General features: G+C 45.0%; 2 protein-coding genes across 11 annotated transcripts in view; one reads left to right on the top strand and one right to left on the bottom strand.

The window, feature by feature from the left end:
- trit1 (tRNA isopentenyltransferase 1) overlaps nt 1-20,532 on the top strand; it is a 122,452-nt gene that overhangs the window by 46,808 nt on the left and 55,112 nt on the right. The window contains exon 12 of one of the 9 annotated variants that reach the window (XR_011343603.1): nt 1,634-1,713. The exons of 7 other annotated variants lie outside the window; for them this stretch is intronic. Coding sequence is in view for 1 of the 2 variants with exons in the window: in XM_069895937.1 (XP_069752038.1) it covers nt 1,634-1,747 (114 nt within the window). In the remaining variant the exon portion in view is untranslated. Of the gene's footprint in view, nt 1-1,633; nt 1,754-20,532 lie in introns of those variants that run through there. One more of the 9 variants, XM_069895937.1, reaches the window with a different exon arrangement.
- Nucleotides 15,859-20,532, bottom strand: part of LOC138741610 (C-reactive protein-like) — a 175,946-nt gene continuing 171,272 nt past the window's right edge. The window contains exons 1-3 of one of the 2 annotated variants that reach the window (XM_069895942.1): nt 20,061-20,164; nt 19,903-19,978; nt 15,859-16,520 (exon numbers count right to left, since the gene is read on the bottom strand). In XM_069895942.1, the coding sequence (XP_069752043.1) occupies nt 15,901-16,520; nt 19,903-19,966 (684 nt within the window). In that variant the 5' untranslated portion in view covers nt 19,967-19,978; nt 20,061-20,164 and the 3' untranslated portion in view covers nt 15,859-15,900. Of the gene's footprint in view, nt 16,521-19,902; nt 19,979-20,060; nt 20,165-20,532 lie in introns of those variants that run through there. The other variant, XM_069895943.1, reaches the window with a different exon arrangement.

A 20,532-nucleotide genomic window follows, 5' to 3' on the forward strand; every position in this document is an offset into this window, starting at 1 on the left:
GCACCTGGCTTTTCTCACCGGGCACTGGGACCTGCTGTGCTTGTTCCTCCTGCAGAAATAACACTTTGGGGTTGCATCGGGCAGTGTAACAGCATTAGTAGGGTAGTGGGAGGGCATCCTACTCACATCAGAGTGTGGGGTCCAGCCCCGAGAGTACATGTCCATACTTAAGACCACAGCCTCCATCGTCTCTGCGATCCTGATCATGTCCTCTAGGTTTTCTCCCCTGTGCTCTAGCAGGCACTGCCTCACCTCATTTGATCGAACCCTGGCCACATAGGCATCCCAAATGAGATCTTCTGTGGTCTCCGCAGCAGTTCTGTCTGTGCAGGCACAGTCCCTGTCCATTGCCCTTAGTGCCTGAATATAAGCTCTACAGGACTCACCGGGCTGTTGCCTCCTTGTAGCAAGTTTGTACTGAGCATAGACTCTATTCACCGGTCGCTCGTAGAGCCCTTTCAGCACCTTCATGGCTGAGTGGTCACGTGGTCACGTCCTGGACACTCTGGTAGACTCTCGGGGACACCATAGTCATCAGTATTAGTAGTCGATAGCTGTCCTCTATCACGGCAGGGTCAGAGAGTTGTAAGTATGTTTTGAAGCATCTCACCCAGTGCTTAAAGTCATTCGAGCCTGTAGCTGACTGTGGGTCGATGTTGAGGCGTTTCAGCCGTAGCATACATTCCATCCCTTCGAAACTTTTTAGTTAATAAAATTGTAGAGCGCGTCGAAAGAACCAAAGACTTGTTGATCCAAACCACGGCTTTTATTAACTAAAAGACTGGAGCATATCACAAGTAGGTCGACCAGTCCAGAATGACCTTGTCTGGCTAGGAGCAATCCTTAAGACCTGTCAGTAGGTGTGGCTACGCTCTCAGCCAATCACAGTCATCCTACACGACCATCTGTACATAGACACATTGGTGATAGAATCTGTCCTATCACAAGCTTGACTTTAGCTCATCTGTCCTCTGATATGGGGATGGAGGGAAAGTACGACTCAGAGATGGATCATATGAGAGCAAGTCCATTTCTGGAGGTTGTCTCATACTGATTACACCTAGCAGTCAGCCATTCAGCCCACAATATACATGCCAACAACAAATGGCTAAATCCCATCAGTCCTCGTCCTTTCTTGCCCCTACACTTATTCTCTCTGACATGTACCCATAAAACCACTCATAAATCGACATCGAAGGATAACATCGAGGACCCATTTCTGCCATTTGCATGGACTTGGAATGGAGGAGGAACCTAAGGGAACTTGCAAGATCACAGACATCACATTTGTTTCTTCCTCAGACTGAAAACAAAATCTAATCACATTTTCATTGCTGTTGTTCTGCAGACCCCCAAGGTGAGGTCTTTAATCCTAAACTAGCAGAACAAGTGCACCTGCTGGTGTGTCTGTATCATTCAGCGTTGAGGCAGGATTTTTATTTTCGGGAAGGTTCCTTCGTTAACAAGTCTGAAGTTAAGTGCAGACAACCTCCAAAAGGTGGACAAAGGGAGAGAGACTCTGGCTGGTGGAATGGGAAAGTACCATGGCAGAGTGGGTTACAAAATGGTAAATACACTGTTCCCACTGTTGGATTGAAAGCACCTCTACAGATATAATGTGTTGTTCCTCCAGTTTGCATGTGGCCTCACCATGAGAGTGGAGCAGGGCAAAGATGCACATGTTGGTGAGGGAATGGGAAGAGGAGTTCCAGTTCCAGGAAGAGTGCAGGCATTTCCTGCAAACTGATCAGAGGTGAGCACTGAATGAAATGGATGAGGAGGAAGTGGTGACTCGACCTCACCTGGCAGCTCTCTTGGTCCATGGATGGTTATGAGGTAGAAGGTGAAGGGGTAACCGTTGCAAAGGAACATGGGGAGGCAGGGGTGGGAAATGAGATGATTTGGCTAGAGATGATTTGAACAGGGAGAGTGGTCTCTGCAGTAATCAGAAAGTGGGGAGAAGGGAACATGACTGGCGGGATGGCATTGGTGGAGGATGATGTGCTGCAAGTGAAGACTAGTGGGGTAAAACTGAAGATGGGGAACCCCATCTGTTTGGGCAAAGGGCTGGTAAGTAGACTTGGGAATGTCTGTGGCAGAGGGGAAACCTCATTTCCTGAAGGAGAACATTTCAGAAATTGTCCTGGGGAAACCATGATCTTCAAGACATGCAACAAAGTCGGAGAAATGGAAAGAACAAGACAGAATTCTTTGGAGAAAGATTGGGAGTTGAGGTAGCTATGGGAGTCATTGGGTTTATGGATATCACTGGTTAGTTTGGCTTCTGAGGTGGTGATAGGGATATTCAGAAAATGAAGTGTTGGAAATAGTTCAGGTGGGAATTTGTTACAAAGGTAAAAGAGTGGTCCATCCATGGACCAAGAGAGCTGCCAGAGTAGGTTTGAACAGTAATTGTTATACATTGCTATTGGGAAGGCGAGTATAGTTGGGACTTGTGTGAATCCCCAAGGTGGCTCCTGTTTGTAGAAAGAGAGGAATAAATCAAGAAGTTGTGGAGCATTTTTTTAAAAAAAGGCCTGCCATGTGGATGAAAATGATCGTGGATTGCACGCTAGCTTCGGTTTCTTTTTCTTTTCTATGGGAGGGGGGGGTCTCTTCTTTTCTTTCCTAATTTCTTATTCCTCTCTAGGATTAACACAGACTATAAACTTGACCAAGAAGAATACGATATTGTGATATGTTGATCCTTCTTTTTAATGTCAAAATGTAGTTTGATGTTGTTTTTCTTGTGTATATATATTTGATGTGTTTTTTTTAATCTTGTGACTACATGCTGATTGAAAATTTCTTCAAATAAAGTATTCAGAGAAAATTTAGCAGAACTAATTGGATTTTTATTCTAGAAACCTTCCTAATGGGTGGTGGGGGTAAGGAAACATGCAGGTAAAGGAAAAAAAGTGAGATGCAAAATGTTGCCTGGATCTTTGAGACAGAGATGCAAACAAAATGGAGGCCAGGAGCATAAAATCAGGTGACATCAATTTAAGCAGCAAATGGATGGTGGTGGGAGAAAGAAAGAAGGGTGGGATTGGGAGAAGGAATGAGTGTGAGAGCCCAAACATGGAATGGAGAGAAAGAGTTGTCAAAGCCAAAGTCAGAGAGGTGGGAGAACAGAAGACATGAAGAGAAAGAGTGGAGGTGGGAAGGTGAGGATTTGGATGTATGGAAGTCAGAGATGGCAGATAGTGAGGGTCGCAGAGGAAGAGAGAAATGGATGAGGGCAAATGGGAAGGCAAGGGGGAAAGGAGTTGGTTGTAGAATGCAAAAGATTGTGGGAAAGGGACGGATCAGGGAGAAGGAAGGTCAGACAGGGCTGAGGAGAGTAAGAAGGAGAACAAGAGGGTGGAGAGAGGACAGTGAATGGGTGAGAAAGGAGTTAGGAGAGGAGTGGGAGATAAAGGATATTGGTGCTTCGGAGAACAGGTGAGAGATGATGAAGGCTGTTGGGGAGAAGGAAGGAGATGGGTAAGTGAAATGAGAGATACAGTGGGGAGGCACAGAGAGAGTAAGGGACTGTCAGTAAGTGGCACCAGTATGCATGTTGAGTTGAATGGAAGGAGTGTGGTAGATCAGCTCCACCCCATCAGAAAGCTGGTTGGAGGTGAGACCACATGACCACATCTCACTTGAATCTGCCCTTCACTAATTGGCATGTTGTGCCACAAGGCTCACATTCTTTCAAGGATGAGAGGTGGATTGGGGGCAAACTTGTGCAAGGGAAACCAACTTGAGGAGGATTTTCTACCAAACGCCTGATCAGGGTGAGGTTGGAATAGAGCTTGCCTGTGTGCTGGACAATGTATAGATTAAGGAAGAGGAAATGTTGGATCTTAAAAACATTAAGATTGATAAGTCCTGGGAGGAGTCACGTGATGGAGTAGTGGCCGGACGGTGAACTCCAGCCCTCTCCAGAAAAGTCGGGAAAAACAAGAGAAAACACAAAGGCACAGAAATAAAAGTTACAGAAAAGTGAGTATAAAGGTGGAAAGAAGATGGCGACAAAAAAAGAAAAATCGAAAGCAACGGCAAGAAGAGAGGAAGAGAAGACAAAGGAGGAAAAAGGTGAAGGCCTTACCTGTCCGAAGAGGCCCGCTGCGGAGAGAGAAACCCGCTCCCTCAGGTCGGTAAATAATGGACTACAAAAATGGCTCGCTGAGCCGAGTAAAAGTGCGCAACCGCGCATGCGCGATGCGAATGTAAAAAAAAACACACCAACGGGAGGGGGGACCAGCTGGGGAGTCGATCTCCACAGCCGGCAACGACAGCTGCAGAACACCTGCAGCAAGAAGAGACCACAGAAGACAATAGAAACAAGAAAGAAGAGGAGGAAAGCGCACCAAAGAAACAACAGATGGCCAACCCAGAGGAAGAAGAAGAGGAAGAAGAAGAGGAAGAGTATGGTGAAATAGAAGAAGAAAAGATAGGCAAGATAAAGGATATACTTGCTCTTATTAAAGGATACATGGAGTCATTTAAAGAATGGCAAACACAGGAATTCAATGATTTAAGAAAAAGAATAAACAACACAGAAGAGAAAATAAATAAAATGGAGATGACCTTAACAGAAATGGGAAAGAAAATGGACAAGATGGAAGAGCGGGCAGTAGCAGCAGAAATGGAGGTAGAAGACTTAAAAAAGAAATTGGAGAAATCTAATAAAAAAACTAAAGAGACACAAGAACTACTAGCTCAAAAAATAGATACAATGGAAAACCATAACAGAAGAAATAACATAAAGATAGTGGGCCTTAAGGAAGATGAAGAAGGCAAGAATATGAGGGAGTTTATAAAAGATTGGATCCCTAAGACCCTAGGATGTCCAGAACTACAGCAAGAAATGGAAATAGAAAGGGCACATAGAGTATTGGCCTCTAAACCACAACCACAACAAAAACCAAGATCTATTGTAATAAAATTCCTAAGATATACTACAAGAGAAAAGGTACTGGAGAAGACAATGGAAAAAGTAAGAGAGGGCAACAAACCACTGGAGTATAAAGGGCAAAAAATCTTCATTTATCCAGATATAAGTTTTGAACTCCTAAAGAAGAGAAAAGAGTTCAATACAGCAAAGGCGATTTTATGGAAGAAAGGGTATAAATTTATACTAAAGCATCCAGCGGTATTGAAAATATTTATTCCAGGACAACAAAACAGACTATTCTCGGATCCAGAAGAAGCACGAAAATTTGCAGAACAATTACAAAAATAGACTGAGGGAGGAAGACGGGTAATGAGAGTTAAAATGATCACGATTGATATGTATGTGGGTAAAGACAAAAAGAGACTGAGGGATGAAGACGGGTAATGAGAGTAAAAATGATCACGATTGATATGTATGCGGGTAAAGAGGTATAAGAGTGAATAGAGACAATGAGCATACATGAATGTATCTGTACTTAGAGGAAAATATAGATAGTATAGACAAGAATTAATAAGGGAAGGTAATGGAATAGAGAGAATAAGGAGGGAATTTAAAGAGTGACCTTTGTGACATATGAAAAGTGAAATCTTTTCTGGGGGAGGCGGGGTGGGGGGAAATAGCGGTCACTGCAAAATCAGTTGACGCTTGCGAGTGGATTCGCAAATCCAAATGGAGAGGGGAGATGTGGTTGTCCGACAAGGGATAAAGGACAACTCAGGAGGTGAAGGGGAGATTGGGGATAAATAAGATAGAAATAGGAGAATAAGGAAAATGTTAGATGTTGTAGGAATGTTGTCTTATAAAGAGTTGAAAATAAGAAAACAGAAATGGAAAAGGAGGAAAGGTAATGATGGAAAAACGGAAAGAGAAGATAAACAAAATATAAAAGGGCTACGCTGAACTATATGTCTTTAAATATTAATGGAATATATAACCAAATTAAAAGGAAGAAACTACCAAATTTAAATGAATAAATGTATTCCATTAGAAAAAATAACATATTGGTTAAGAAATAATATTGAAATATTCGAACAAGTATAGGAGCCTTACATTAAATACAATAGCGAAAACCTACCGGGGACAAACATTACCTAAGATGATGGAAGGAGAAGGAAAGAAAAGAATGGACTCAGTAGAATTTCTGGTGTAATTTTGTTGAATGACAACATTGTCTGACTGGCTTAATGCAACCTAGATTGTATACCTAAAATGGATGAGAGGGGGGGGTGGGGGGGTGGTTTGGGAGGAAAGCGGGGGGGGGAGAAAAAGTCACTGTATATGTGTGAAAAAGAAATAGTGTATATCATGGCTAATGTGATTTATGGTGTGAAAAATAAAAAAATTTAAAAAAAAAAAGAAGATTGATAAGTCCTTTGGGCCGGACGTGATATACCTTAGGCTGCTGTGGGAAGTGAGGGAAGAGATAACTGGGGAAGTAGCTCTGATCTTTGAGTCCTCTTTAGCTGCAGGGGAGGTGCTGGAGTATTGGAGAATGGCAAATGTAGTTCCCTTGTTTAAAAAATGTAGTTGGGAGATTCCTGGGAATTATAGACTGGTGAGTCTTAGGTCAGTGGTGGGCAAACTATTGGAGAGGATACTTAAGGATAGGATCAAGGACCATTTGGAGAAGTACGCAGTATGTGGACCAACTAATGAGAGGAGAATCCATACTGGATCTAGTACTGGTCAGGTGGCCATAACACCCTGAGCTTTAGCATAGGTAAGAACAAGGATAAATGTGGATAAAATGGGAAAGTGTTTAAATGGGGAAAGGCTAATGACGGTGGGATGAAAACCTAGGGAGAGTAAATTGGGAGCAGATATTCACTGATGAAAGCACAGAGGTAATGTGAGGATGTTTAGGGACCACTTGTGTGGGGTTCTGGATACGTTTGTCCCATTGAGACAGGGAAAAGTTGGTAGGAAAGGGAACTTTGGTTGACAAACAGGCAAGGCAGTTAATTAAGAGGAAAAGGGAAGCATATATAAGACTTGGGAAGTAAAAAAAAAGCAAAGGCTCATGAGAATTATATCATTAGCCAAGAAGAAACTTAAGAAAGGACTTTGGAGAGCTCCAATGGGACATGAAGAGGCCTTGGCAAGTTGGATTAAGAAGAACCCCAAGGCATTCTATGTGTATGTGAAGAAGAAAGGATGATGAGAGAGGTGTGCAAACTATTGAAGAGGATTCTTAAGGACAGCATTTATGAGCATTTGGAGTTCAGTCTTCTCAGGGATAGTCAGCATGACTGTGAAGAGAATGTCATGCCTTATGAATCGAATAAGATTTTTTGAGGTGATAACAAGAAATTGCTGAAGGTAGGCAGTAATAAGATGTTTGACACAGTTCCCCAAAAGAGTCTCATTCAAAATGTCTGAGGCACGGGATCCATGGAACCTTAACTGTGTGGATTCTGAATTGACTTGCCTGTGGAAAGCAGAGAGTGGTAGTGGACGTAAAATACTCTGCCTGGAGTTCAGTGACTAGTGGAGTTCTTCAGGGATCATTTCTAGAACCCCTATACTTTGTGATTTTTATAAATGACCTAGATCCTAGATGAAGAAGTGGAAGGGTGGGTCAGCAATATGCAGGTTGAAGGTTGTTGTAGGTTACAAGATATAGACAGGATGCAGAGTTGGCCAGATAAGTGTGACGTGATGCATTTTTGAAGGTCAAGCCTGAAGGATGAGAACAGGGTTAATGGTTGGATACTTAATGTAGAGGAACAGAGGGACCTTGGGGTACAAATCCATACATTTCAAGTTTGCTGCACATGTTAGGATAGTTAAAAAAGCCAATGGGATGTTGGGCTTTATTAATCAGAGGATTGAGTTCAGGAGTTGAGAGGTCATGTTGCAACCTACAAATCTCTGGTGAGACCCCACTAAAAGTATTGTGTTCATTTCTGGTCACCTCAATAGTGGAGGGATGTGGAATCTTTGGAGAGGGTGCAGAGGAGATTTACCAGGATGTTACCTGGATTAGAAAATGTCTTATGAGGCAAGGTTAGTAGAGCTGGGACTTTTCCCTTTGGAGTGAAGAATGATGAGATGTGACTTAATAGAGATCTACAATTTACTGAGATTTACAATTGGGTAGAGATAAAGAATAACAAAGGAAAAAAATTATTGGTGGGTGTTATCTATGGCCCACCAAATAACAATAGTTTAATGGCACAGGAAATAAATAGAGAGATAAGTGAGGCATGTAATAATAATACGGCAGTCGTCATGGGGGACTTTAACTTCCAAATAGATTGGGAAAATCAAGTTGGTCGTGGGAGTCTGGAAGAGGACTTCATAGAATGCATCCACGATAGCTTTCTTGAGCAGGATGTTAAGGAACCCACAAGAGAAAGTGCTCTCCTGGATCTCGTGTTGTGCAATGAGATAGGTAGAGTAAATGATGTAATAGTCCGAGACCATCTGGGAAATAGCGATCATAGTACGATTGAATTTCACATTCAGATGGAAGGGGAAAGAGTTAGATCTAAAATTAATATATTATGCTTAAACAGGGGTGACTAGCATAGATTAGGGAGGAATTGGGCAGAGTGGACTGGGAGCACAGGCTAATTGATGAAACAGTTGAGGAATTGTGGAAGATTTTCAAAGAAAAATTTTGTAATGCTCAACAAAAATATATTCCGGTCAGGAAAAAGGGCAGCAAGGGAGGGAAAAATCAACCGTGGTTAACAAAGGAAATAAAGGAGAGTATAAAATTGAAGGCGCAGGTGTACAAAGCTGCAAAGAGCAGTGGGAAACTGGAAGATTGGGAAAACTTTAAGAGACAACAAGGGGTTACAAAGCGGGTAATAAGAAATGGGAAAAAGGATTATGAAAGTAAATTGGCACAAAATATAAAAACAGAAAGCAAAAAATTTTATAAATATATAAAATGGAAGAGGGTGGCCAGAGTTAACATAGGACCCTTGGAGGATGAGAAAAGAAAACTGGTAGCAAAAAATGAGGAAATGGCCGAGGCAATGAACAAATATTTTGTGTCAGTCTTCACGGTGGAAGACACGTTCAGCATGCCCAAGTGTGGAGTTAAGAATGCGAATGTTGGGGAGGGCCTTGATAAAATAGTTGTTACAAAGGAAGTAGTGATGGAGAAACTAATGGGACTAAAGCCAGACAAATCACCTGGTCCTGATGATATGCATCCAAGGGTTCTGAAGGAAATGGCAGAAGTTATAGTTGATGCATTGGTGGTCATATCCCAAAATTCCTTGGATTCTGGGCAGGTCCCGGCAGACTGGAAGACAGCAAATGTCACGCCACTTTTTAAGAAGGGATGTAGGCAGAAGACTGGAAATCATCTGCCAATTAGCTTGACGTCTGTAGTTGGAAAAATGCTTGAAGCCGTCATTAAAGATGAAATAGTGAAACTTTTGAAATGTAAGGGTTCAATCAGGCAGACGCAGCATGGTTTTAGAAAGGGAAGATCTTGTTTGACAAACTTGTTAGGATTCTTTGAGGATATAATGGGTGTGCTGGATAGAGGGGAACAGGTTGATGTTGTATATTTGGATTTCCAGAAAGTGTTTGATAAAGTGCCGCACAAGAGACTTATCAGTCAGTTACAGGAAAGTGGAGTCTGTGGAAGTATATTGGCATGGATCGAAAATTGGTTGTCTGACAGGAGGCAGAGAGTCGGGATAAGCGGGAGTTTTTCAGGTTGGCAAAGAGTGGTAAGTGGGGTGCAGCAGGGTCGGTGCTAGGCCCACAACTGTTCATCATTTACATTAGTGACTTGGAGGAGGGGACAAAAACCGAAGACTGGGAGCAGTTCAAGATGCACCAAAGGAGGACAAAGGGATTAATCAAGAGAGCAAAAATAAATTACGAAAGTAAGCTTGTGGCAAATATAAAAACCGACTGCAAAAGCTTTTATAAATATGTCAAGAGGAAAAGAATGGTGAAATCCAGAGTAGGTCCCTTGCAGTCGGAATCAGGGGAATATATAATTTCTTTTTTTTTCTTTTTGGCTTGGCTTCGCGGACGAAGATTTATGGAGGGGGTAAAAAGTCCACGTCAGCTGCAGACTCGTTTGTGGCTGACAAGTCCGATGCGGGACAGGCAGACACGATTGCAGCGGTTGCAGGGGAAAATTGGTTGGTTGGGGATGGGTGTTGGGTTTTTCCTCCTTTGCCTTTTGTCAGTGAGGTAGGCTCTGCGGTCTTCTTCAAAGGAGGTTGCTGCCCGCCAAACTGTGAGGCGCCAAGATGCACGGTTTGAGGCGATATCAGCCCACTGGCGGTGGTCAATGTGGCAGGCACCAAGAGATTTCTTTAGGCAGTCCTTGTACCTTTTCTTTGGTGCACCTCTGTCACGGTGGCCAGTGGAGAGCTCGCCATATAACACGATCTTGGGAAGGCGATGGTCCTCCATTCTGGAGACGTGACCCATCCAGCGCAGCTGGATCTTCAGCAGCGTGGACTCGATGCTGTCGACCTCTGCCATCTCGAGTACTTCGACGTTAGGGGTGTAAGCGCTCCAATGGATGTTGAGGATGGAGCGGAGACAACGCTGGTGGAAGCGTTCTAGGAGCCGTAGGTGGTGCCGGTAGAGGACCCATGATTCGGAGCCGAACAGGAGTGTGGGTATGACAACGGCTCTGTATACGCTTATCTTTGTGAGGTTTTTCAGTTGGTTGTTTTTCCAGACTCTTTTGTGTAGTCTTCCAAAGGCGCTATTTGCCTTGGCGAGTCTGTTGTCTATCTCATTGTCGATCCTTGCATCTGATGAAATGGTGCAGCCGAGATAGGTAAACTGGTTGACCGTTTTGAGTTTTGTGTGCCCGATGGAGATGTGGGGGTGCTGGTAATCATGGTGGGGAGCTGGCTGATGGAGGACCTCAGTTTTCTTCAGGCTGACTTCCAGGCCAAACATTTTGGCAGTTTCCGCAAAGCAGGACGTCAAGCGCTGAAGAGCTGGCTCTGAATGGGCAACTAAAGCGGCATCGTCTGCAAAGAGTAGTTCACGGACAAGTTTCTCTTGTGTCTTGGTGTGAGCTTGCAGGCGCCTCAGATTGAAGAGACTGCCATCCGTGCGGTACCGGATGTAAACAGCGTCTTCATTGTTGGGGTCTTTCATGGCTTGGTTCAGCATCATGCTGAAGAAGATTGAAAAGAGGGTTGGTGCCAGAACACAGCCTTGCTTCACGCCATTGTTAATGGAGAAGGGTTCAGAGAGCTCATTGCTGTATCTGACCCGACCTTGTTGGTTTTCGTGCAATTGGATAATCATGTTGAGGAACTTTGGGGGACATCCGATGTGCTCTAGTATTTGCCAAAGCCCTTTCCTGCTCACGGTGTCGAAGGCTTTGGTGAGGTCAACAAAGGTGATGTAGAGTCCTTTGTTTTGTTCTCTGCATTTTTCTTGGAGCTGTCTGAGGGCAAAGACCATGTCAGTAGTTCCTCTGTTTGCGCGAAAGCCGCACTGTGATTCTGGGAGAATATTCTCGGCGACACTAGGTATTATTCTATTTAGTAGAATCCTAGCGAAGATTTTGCCTGCAATGGAGAGCAACGTGATTCCCCTGTAGTTTGAGCAGTCTGATTTCTCGCCTTTGTTTTTGTACAGGGTGATGATGGTGGCATCACGAAGATCCTGAGGCAGTTTACCTTGGTCCCAACAAAGCTTGAAAAACTCATGCAGTTTGGCATGCAGAGTTTTGCCGCCAGCCTTCCAGACTTCTGGGGGGATTCCATCCATACCTGCTGCTTTGCCACTTTTCAGTTGTTCGATTGCCTTATATGTCTCATCCAGGGTGGGAACCTCATCCAGCTCTAGCCTTAGGGGCTGTTGAGGGAGCTGGAGCAGGGCGGAATCTTGGACTGAGCGGTTGGCACTGAAAAGAGATTGGAAGTGTTCTGACCATCGGTTGAGGATGGAGATCTTGTCGCTGAGGAGCAATGGGCAATAAGGAAATGGCAGAGCAATTAAATTCTTACTTTAGTTCTGTTTTTACAAGAGAGGATACAAATAACCTCCCAAGGATGTTGGGAAACAGAGACTAATGCAAGGGAGGAACTGAAAGAAATCAGTATCTCTAAGGACATGGTCTTGGGGAAATTGATGGGATTGAAGGCAGATAAATCCCAAGGGCCTGATAATCTACATCCTAGGGTACTCAAGGAAGTGGGCATTCAGATAGCAGATGCTTTAAGAATTATTTTCCAGAACTCGATAGACTCAGGATCAGTACCCATAGATTGGAGGGTAGCTAATGTTACCCCACTATTTAAAAAGGGGGGTAGAGAAAAAGTGGGGAATTATCGGCCAGTGAGCCTTACATCAGTAGTGGGCAAAATGATGGAATCCATTATTAAGGATGTAATAGCGGAGCATATGACTAGCAGAGAAGGGATCGGACGGAGTCAACATGGATTTACAAAAGGTAAATCGTGCTTGACAAATCTATTGGAATTCTTTGAGATGGTGACAGGTAAAATAGATGGGGGAGAGCCAGTGGATGTGGTGTACCTGGACTTCCAAAAGGCCTTCAATAAGGTCCCGCATAAACGACTGGCTTCCAAAATCAAGGCTCATGGGATTGGGGGCAAAGTATTGATGTGGATTGAGAACTGACTGGAAGGTAGAAGACAGAGAGTTGGGATAAATGGCTCGTTTTCTGAGTGGCAGGCGATGACCAGTGGGGTGCCACAGGGATCTGTACTGGGATCCCAGCTGTTCACAATTTACATTAATGATCTGGATGAGTGGATTGGATGTAATATCTCCAAATTTGCAGATAACACTAAGCTAGGAGGAGTTGTGTGCACGGAAGAGGGGGTCAGGAAGCTCCAGTGTGATTTGGATAAATTGAGGGACTGGGCAGATACATGACAAATGCACTACAATGTGGATAAATGTGAGGTTATTCACTTTGGTAATACAAACCGGAAGGCAGATTATTATTTGAATGGCAATAGATTAAGAGATGGGGAAGTGCAGAGAGATCTAGAGGTACTTGTACACCAGTCTCTGAAGGCGAGCATGCAGGTACAGCAGGCGGTTAAAAAGGCAAATGGTATGTTGGCCTTCATATCAAGAGGGTTTGAGTAGAGGAACAAGGATTCCTTACTGCAGCTGCACAGGGCCTTGGTGAGACCCCACCTGGAGTATTGTGTGCAGTTTTGGTCACCTTATCTAAGGAAGGATGTTCTTGCAATGGAGGGAGTGCAGAGGCGATTCACCAGGCTGATACCTGGAATGGCAGGAATGACTTATGAGGAAAGATTGCGCAAATTGGGATTGTACTCGCTGGAGTTTAGAAGATTGAAAGGGGATCTCATAGAGACCTATAAAATTCTGGCAGGACTGGACAGAGTTGATGCAGATGGGATGTTTCCAAGGATGGGAAAATCCAGAACCCGGGGCCATGGTTTGAGGATAATAGGCAAACCATTTAGGACCAAGATGAGGAGGAATTTCTTGACCCAGAGTGTGGTGAATCTGTTGAATTCGTTGCCACAGAGGGCAGTAGAGGCAGGTTCATTAAATCTATTTAAGAGGGAATTAGATCTATTTCTTCAGTATAAGGGTATTAAAGGTTACGGAGAGAAGGCGGGGATGGGGTACTGAACTTTAAGATCAGCCATGATCTCGTTGAATGGCGGAGCAGGCTCGAAGGGTCGAATGACCTACTCCTGCTCCTATCTTCTATGTTTCTATGGTGTAGCCAAGTTTGTGGATGACACCAAATTGAGTGGAAGAGCAAATTGTAATGAGGATGTGGAGAGTCTGCAGAGGGATATAGTTAAGGTCTGGGAGATAGAGTATAATGTTAGTAAGTGTGAGGTTATCCACTTTGGCAAGAAAAATAAAAGAGCTGAATATTATTTAAAGGATGAGAAACTACAGCATTCTGTTGTGCAGAGGGACTTGGGAGGGCTTGTGCATGAATCGCAAAAAGTTAGGTTGCAGGTGCAGCAGGTTATTAAGAAGGCAAATGGAATGTTGGCCTTCCTCGCTAGAGGAATTGAATTCAGGAGTAGGGAGGTAATGTTGCATATGTATAAGGTACTGGTGAGACCGCACTTGGAGTACAGTGTCCAGTTCTGGTCTCCATATTTAGAGACGGTCCAGAGGAGGTTTACTAGGTTGATCCCTGGGATGAAGGGGTTGACTTATGATGAAAGATTAAATCGTCTAGGATTGTATTCGCTCGAGTTCAGAAGAATGAGAGGAGAACTTATAGAAATATATAAGATTATGAAGGGTATGGATAGGATAGATGTAGGAAGGTTTTTTGAGCTGGCCGGGGAAACTAAAATGAGAGGATACAGTCTCAAGATTCGGGGGAGTAGATTTAGGACAGAGATGAGGAAAAATAGTTTTTCCCAGAGAGTAGTGAATGTTTGGAATTCTCTATCCAGGGAAATGGTTGAGGCTGCTTCATTAAACATATTTAAAATTTGGTTAGATAAATTTTTACACGATCGAGGAATTAGGGGATATGGGGAGAAGGCAGGTAGGTGGAGTTAGGTCATAAATTAGATCAGCCATGATCGTATTGAATGGTGGAGCAGGCTCGATGTGCTATTTTTGGCCACTCCTGTTCCTACTTCCTATGTTCCTATGTTCCATAAATCAAGTAGACAGCACCTTTTCCCCAGAATGGAAGTAGCAAAAACACCAGAGAACATCTATTGAAAGGGAAGGGAGGAAGGTTTCGGGAAGACATCAGGAGTATGTATTGTACAGAGAGTTGTGAGTGCCTGGATTGCTTTGCCAGGGGTAGTGGTGGAGGCTGAAACATTTGGGGTAATAAGATAGGCACCCGGTTGAAAGAAAAATCTAGGGTTTTGAGGTAGGAAGGCAGGGTTGGTGCTGGGGGGGCATCTGCGAGTATTGCCCCTTCAGTTGAGGTGCTGGGCCCCCCCATATGGTCGTGGCCACTGCTGGCCATCAGACCCATCCCCATCCCCTCCTGTGTCACTAGCGTCTAGGTTGATGCATGCTAGCAACTTTCCACCCTCCCACGGCCATGTCAGTAGCGTCATGAGAACATGACAATAAAAGGAGTGCCCCCGTCTCCTACGTCAGAGGGGCAGACGAGGTTAATGACAGGTAGATCCCAGTATCCAATAGCACCCCCACCACCCTGTGGACCGTTAAGTCCCGGCTAGCATCCTCCCCCACACTGAACGAGCCCCTCCAACACGCTAATCCCCCTCTCTAACATTCGTTCTGGCGCAGACCCTGTCGAAGGAGTTTTGTTTTTTTGTTAGGAATATATACTGTATATACTGCACATTGAGGGCTGAAGGGACTGTACTGTGCTGCAGTGTTCTGGATATGTCTGAGTGTAATGAGTTGAAACTGAATACCACATGTGCTCTCAGACACATGCACACACCCCCACCTACCCACACACCAAAATACCCACACACCCACTCAAACATGGACATAGAAATTCTCACACACAATCATTCATGCGCATGCACTCGCACACACAAGATACTGTCTCCTTTGATACTAATTTACTAAAGCGATTACAGTGGAATGTTACACTTCAATCACAGTCGCTTGATGCACAGTGTGAGTTTGCCCATCATCAGTGAAATCACGAGGGGGTTGCAGAGAGAAGCAGAAATAATTCCAATCAGTCCCATGGAAATCAAGAGCAGGTTCAGCTTCCACCACAGGCACTTCCTCCAGTCCGTGTCTGACCCTTTCCATCACAGCTCCCCCAGCCCATCCGTCTGTCAACGTGCGACAGAGAATGGCTGGGACTCTGGTGGACTGAGTTTAAACCTCCACCATCAGTGAGGGTGATGAGAAACTGCGAGGACTCAGATATAAACCGCCCGTTATTCTAGACTCAACTACACTTCTGCTCTGATTTTGAGAGGGTAGAGTGCAATGTGAGGACACGTTCAGCAAGAGCAGGCGGGGGACAGTTTGGGCCCCATTACACATTTATTTTGTTTCAGCCAAAACATTTAAAATTTGCAATCATTATTGTCTTCGATCTTCACATTCCCACCTGACGTGAAGCCAATTGTGCTCCAGTCAATGATGTTCCCTCCTGTACTGAAACAACCCTGACTTAACAGCTCAATATCAGTGGATTTTAGAACATGGTCCCACATGTTGACGTCAGTAATCTCCCCCACAAATGACTGATTAATATCAAAACGACCACCGGGTTTGTCCTGTTCTTGCCCAAGAATAAACACCCCTGAACCTTTCACAGTCAAACCCTTTCCACCCACCTTCTGTAGACTGCGTCTCCCATTTACCCAAGCTGTTACCACACCCGTTTGAGACTCCCAGTTCACACAGACGTGTCTCAGCAAGCCGTCTATTTTTGGGAGGGAGATATCAACCACAGGGGATTTTAAATACAATGTTAGCTGCCCAGTTTTTTTTTGCCAAATCAGAAGTTCATTATTGTTTGCGCCTGTTGCGTAGGACAACAAACTGTAATCACGCGATGATTCTTCGGACGCAGCCCTGAAGCAGACAGTGAAGGCGGTCAAACTGGAGAAATCAGCTGCATTCAACTTGACGTAGTCCTTGTCTGTTTTGGTCAGAAATATCAATGATTTTCCTTTCAAACCTGTAAAAGATTAGTTTGAAATTATAACCCTGCCATCCAAGCTGCCAGACACTGGGGAGTAAATATTCCATGATATTTAACCCAGTGATGCTGAAGGCAGCACAACTGGGGGGCGGGGGAGGTAGATCTTGGAACCCATGGTGCTCACATGTATCTACTGCCCTTGTCTCAGGACTATGATTTTCCAGCCCATCATTTGTGTCGTCAACAAATGGAGTGAAGACTCACACCCCCAAGGTAACCCTTGTCGGGCACCACTCCTCACATCCTGTTGATGTACAACAGCGTTCATTATCCCTGCTCTCAGTTCCTGCCACAGGGACTGCTTTCAGAACAGGTCTCTGAATTACCTCCAAGTCCATCAGCTTTGACTTCAGTTGAGACAAGTCAACTTTATTTATTGTTCATACCATGATCGCACAGTAAAGACGAGATAAAATTTCTCCAGGATCAGGGAGCATATTCACATAAATATAATTTAGAATAGAAATTAAACACATTAAAATATTAAGACGTACACTGTAAAAGTCCATGGTACCCTATCTACAAATGTTATGGGAATTCGTGGCTCCTAATGGCTAATGGAGTCTTACCCAATCTAGGCATAAGGATCCAAGTGCTGCAGTACCTCCTTCCAGATGGCAGAAGGGAGAACATGAGGGGTGAATGGAGACCTTCACAATGTTTATTGCCTTTCACCTGCTTTGAGTGTGGTAGACATCCTTCATGGTAGGAAGAGAGCCCCCATTGGTCTTTTCCACTGACATCACTATCCTCTGTAGAGTCTTTCTGTTCAAGCTGATGCAGCTTCCAAACCAGGCGATGATGCAGTTGCACAGGATGCTCTCTATACATCCCCTGTAGAATGTAGTGAAGATGGAGGGTGGGAAATGAACTTTCCTCAGTCTTTGCAGGAAATAGAGTTGTTGCAGGGCTTTTTTGGCTATGGAGCTGGTGTTAAGATTCTCCGTCAAGTGCACTCCGAGGAACTTGATACTCATGACTTTTGGGCATCTCGATAAAGAACTTCCCAAGACAGGTGTCCTTTCAAATTATCCAATTAGATTCAACAGCTGTGACCAACCCTTTACAAATCCATAGTGGGTTTCTGAGCAGCTGAAGTTTAAGTCATGAGGTACAAATAAAAATGGGTATTCCCTAATTAGATTGTAGGCTAACTGGTCCGTGATTCCCAGGTTTCTCACAAGAAGGATAGGGAGACTCTGGAGTGGGTGCAGAACCAGTTCATCATTTATGATGCCTGGACTTGAGAGTAGGAGCCACAAGAGTGGAGAAGCTTGGACAGTTATTGTGGAGCGTAGAAAGCTGAGGGGTGAATTAATGGAGGTCTATACATAGATCAGGGAGAGAGTCGGGGCCTTCCTTCCAGGATAGAAATCTCAACTATCCGAGGGCCAAAATGAAGGTGTGAGAGGGAAATTTTGAAGAGGATCTGTGCGGCAAGTCTTGTGAACACAAAGCATGGTCACGGCTTGGAACAGGCCACATGTGGAGTGGTCGGAACAGATAGGAGAGCAACATTTAAAAACCATTTCGACAGACATATGAACAGAGGGAATGCAGGATATGAACCATAAAAAAGATGGGATCTGTTTTAGATTGACATCATGGTCAGCACATACATGATGGGCTGAAGGGCCTGTTCCTGTGCTGTATTGTTCTGTATTCAATCCCTCCACCTATCAGTGACAGATCTAAAGGAGCAATTTCCAGACCAGGGGACATGTTGAAGACAGCCGGGATGATTGATTCATGATTTAACTTGTCCTGGTATCACTTCACTTGTGAATCTGCAGGGTTTATTTACCAGACAGCATCAATATTGACTTACCCAATTTCCGTGAACCCTCCTCAACCTGCTCTTTTTCCCTATCTGATTCCTCCACCTTCCCACTGCATTCCCTTCCTTCTCCTATCAGGAGCTATCCTTAGCCCTCTCCTCTCCTACCCTACAACCTGTTAAGTCCTCTCTGTGAGGCTAAGCCTCTTCTCCTCCTTCCCCTCCCCAAACCTGAACCTACCTGTTCTTCCACATTCCTAACCAATGGCTCAGGCCTGAACTCTTTTCCTTCCTGTTGAGTTGCTTGGACACTTTTGTGAACTGCACTGCAGATTTTATTCTTTAATTCCATTTCCTCATTCTATTCTTATGTTCCTCAACTGATGAAACCAAACATACTTCACTGCACAAATAACTCCAAACTCCCAATGATTCCAGTGCATTGAAATGCAACAAATTGGAGGAGTAGATTCCCTGTCGTGGCCCATTCCCGTCCACTCTGACCCGCTCGGGGAGAACCCGGGCTATTCCTGATGGTGAATCTCAGCCCCATAAGGGGAAGCCGGCAGCTCAGTCCCGACAAGGAATGGAATCTGAGCTCCTGCTGCGTTGACCTCAGCATGATCTTTTCAATGGCAGCCCCTGGGTTCCCTCCTGGGACCCAGGTGCTGGAAGCATCTTTTAAACTGCACAGCGATCAACCCATAAATTGGCGTTTTTAGGGGGATCCCGCCCCAGCAAGTAAGTGACGCATCACGCACTCATGGGAAGCCTTGTAAAGTCTTCCGTGCCCCCCCCCCCACTGGCTGTCAGTCCCCCCCACCCCCTGTTAATCACCACTCCCCCAGTCAGCCATGCTCCCCCCCACCCCCTGTTAATCACCACTCCCCCAGTCAGTTATGCTCCCCCCCACCCTGTCAGTCCCCCCACCCCCTGTTAATCACCACTCCCCCAGTCCACCACACTCCCCCCCACTGTCAGTCCCCCATCCCCTGTTAATCACCACTCCCCAGTCAGCCACGCTCCCCCCCACCACCCTCAGTCGCCCCCAACCCCTGTTAATCACCACTCCCCCAGTCAACCACGCTCCCTCCCACCCTGTCAGTCCCCCCCCCCCAACCCTGAAGCGATCGTGGAGCCATCATTGCGAACCGGAGTGGGTTCACAATAGCAGCAGTTCCCAAATCCCCACTCTCTCCCTCTCCGTGGCAGCAACCCCCCACCCCCACCCCCTCATGGCAGCAACCTGTCTCCCCACCCCCACCCGCGGCAGTGACCTCTCTCCCACCGATAGCGGCAAACACTTCAGCCGGAGTATTCCCTGTGACTCAAGCGCTGACGTCAGCAGGTGGGCTCTTGTCCAGTTCAAGTTGCCAGCAGTCACAACCTGGGTCAGTTCAGCTGGGTTCCTTCTCTACCTCTGAGGTAGGTCAGGGACCTGGCTGGAATAGGACCACGCTGACCGGGTCGAACCCTTTCTAACTTCCGCGTGAGTGACCGAGCAAACTGCCTGGTTCATCCCATTTTGTCCCTGTCTGAAGATTTAGATTGAATGATGTTTATATCACATCAGGTACATACCTGCACTGTCATATCCTGGCAGGGAAATGCAGATCCAAAGCACAATTGGAATGAAGGGATTCATCCTGTTTCCTACCTGTCAAAGCAGAGACTTCTCAGTTCATTTCAGTTGGTATTAATCCATTGAGCAATACACAAATCATTCCTCAAGTACTCACTGTGATCTGTGAATAAGCCGATCTCTCCTCAGGTGAGTCCAATACCCTGAGCAAAGGCCACTGTGATTTATATTCTGCTCAATTCACAGACAGCCAATTGCAGGAAGGAACTGAGGGGGCGGACCAAATTCTGTTGCCGTTCACTCCTCAGTGAACTGTCACATCACGTTGTACAGACAGTAGAAATTTGGGTGTGGAACTGCATTAATTTGTTCTCGAGAGCTGATTAATTTCATCACCCACCTTCCAACTCCATCCAGGACCCTATTCCAGGAATTGATTGCCCACTCTCACTTTCAGCCTTTCCCAATGCTCTCCATACCATTGATTCTCTCCCTGAATGAAATAGCAGTGACTGTACAGGCGACGGTTTCCTTCCCTCCCCTTTCTCACGTCCTCCAATTTGATCATCTCTGATGGATCCCGTGTGACAGAGAAAAGGTCAAGTTTGCACATTTGGGCTGACATGAAA

This window comes from Narcine bancroftii, chromosome 8 (genome assembly GCF_036971445.1).
Source record: "Narcine bancroftii isolate sNarBan1 chromosome 8, sNarBan1.hap1, whole genome shotgun sequence".
Taxonomy (NCBI): Eukaryota; Metazoa; Chordata; class Chondrichthyes; order Torpediniformes; family Narcinidae; genus Narcine; species Narcine bancroftii.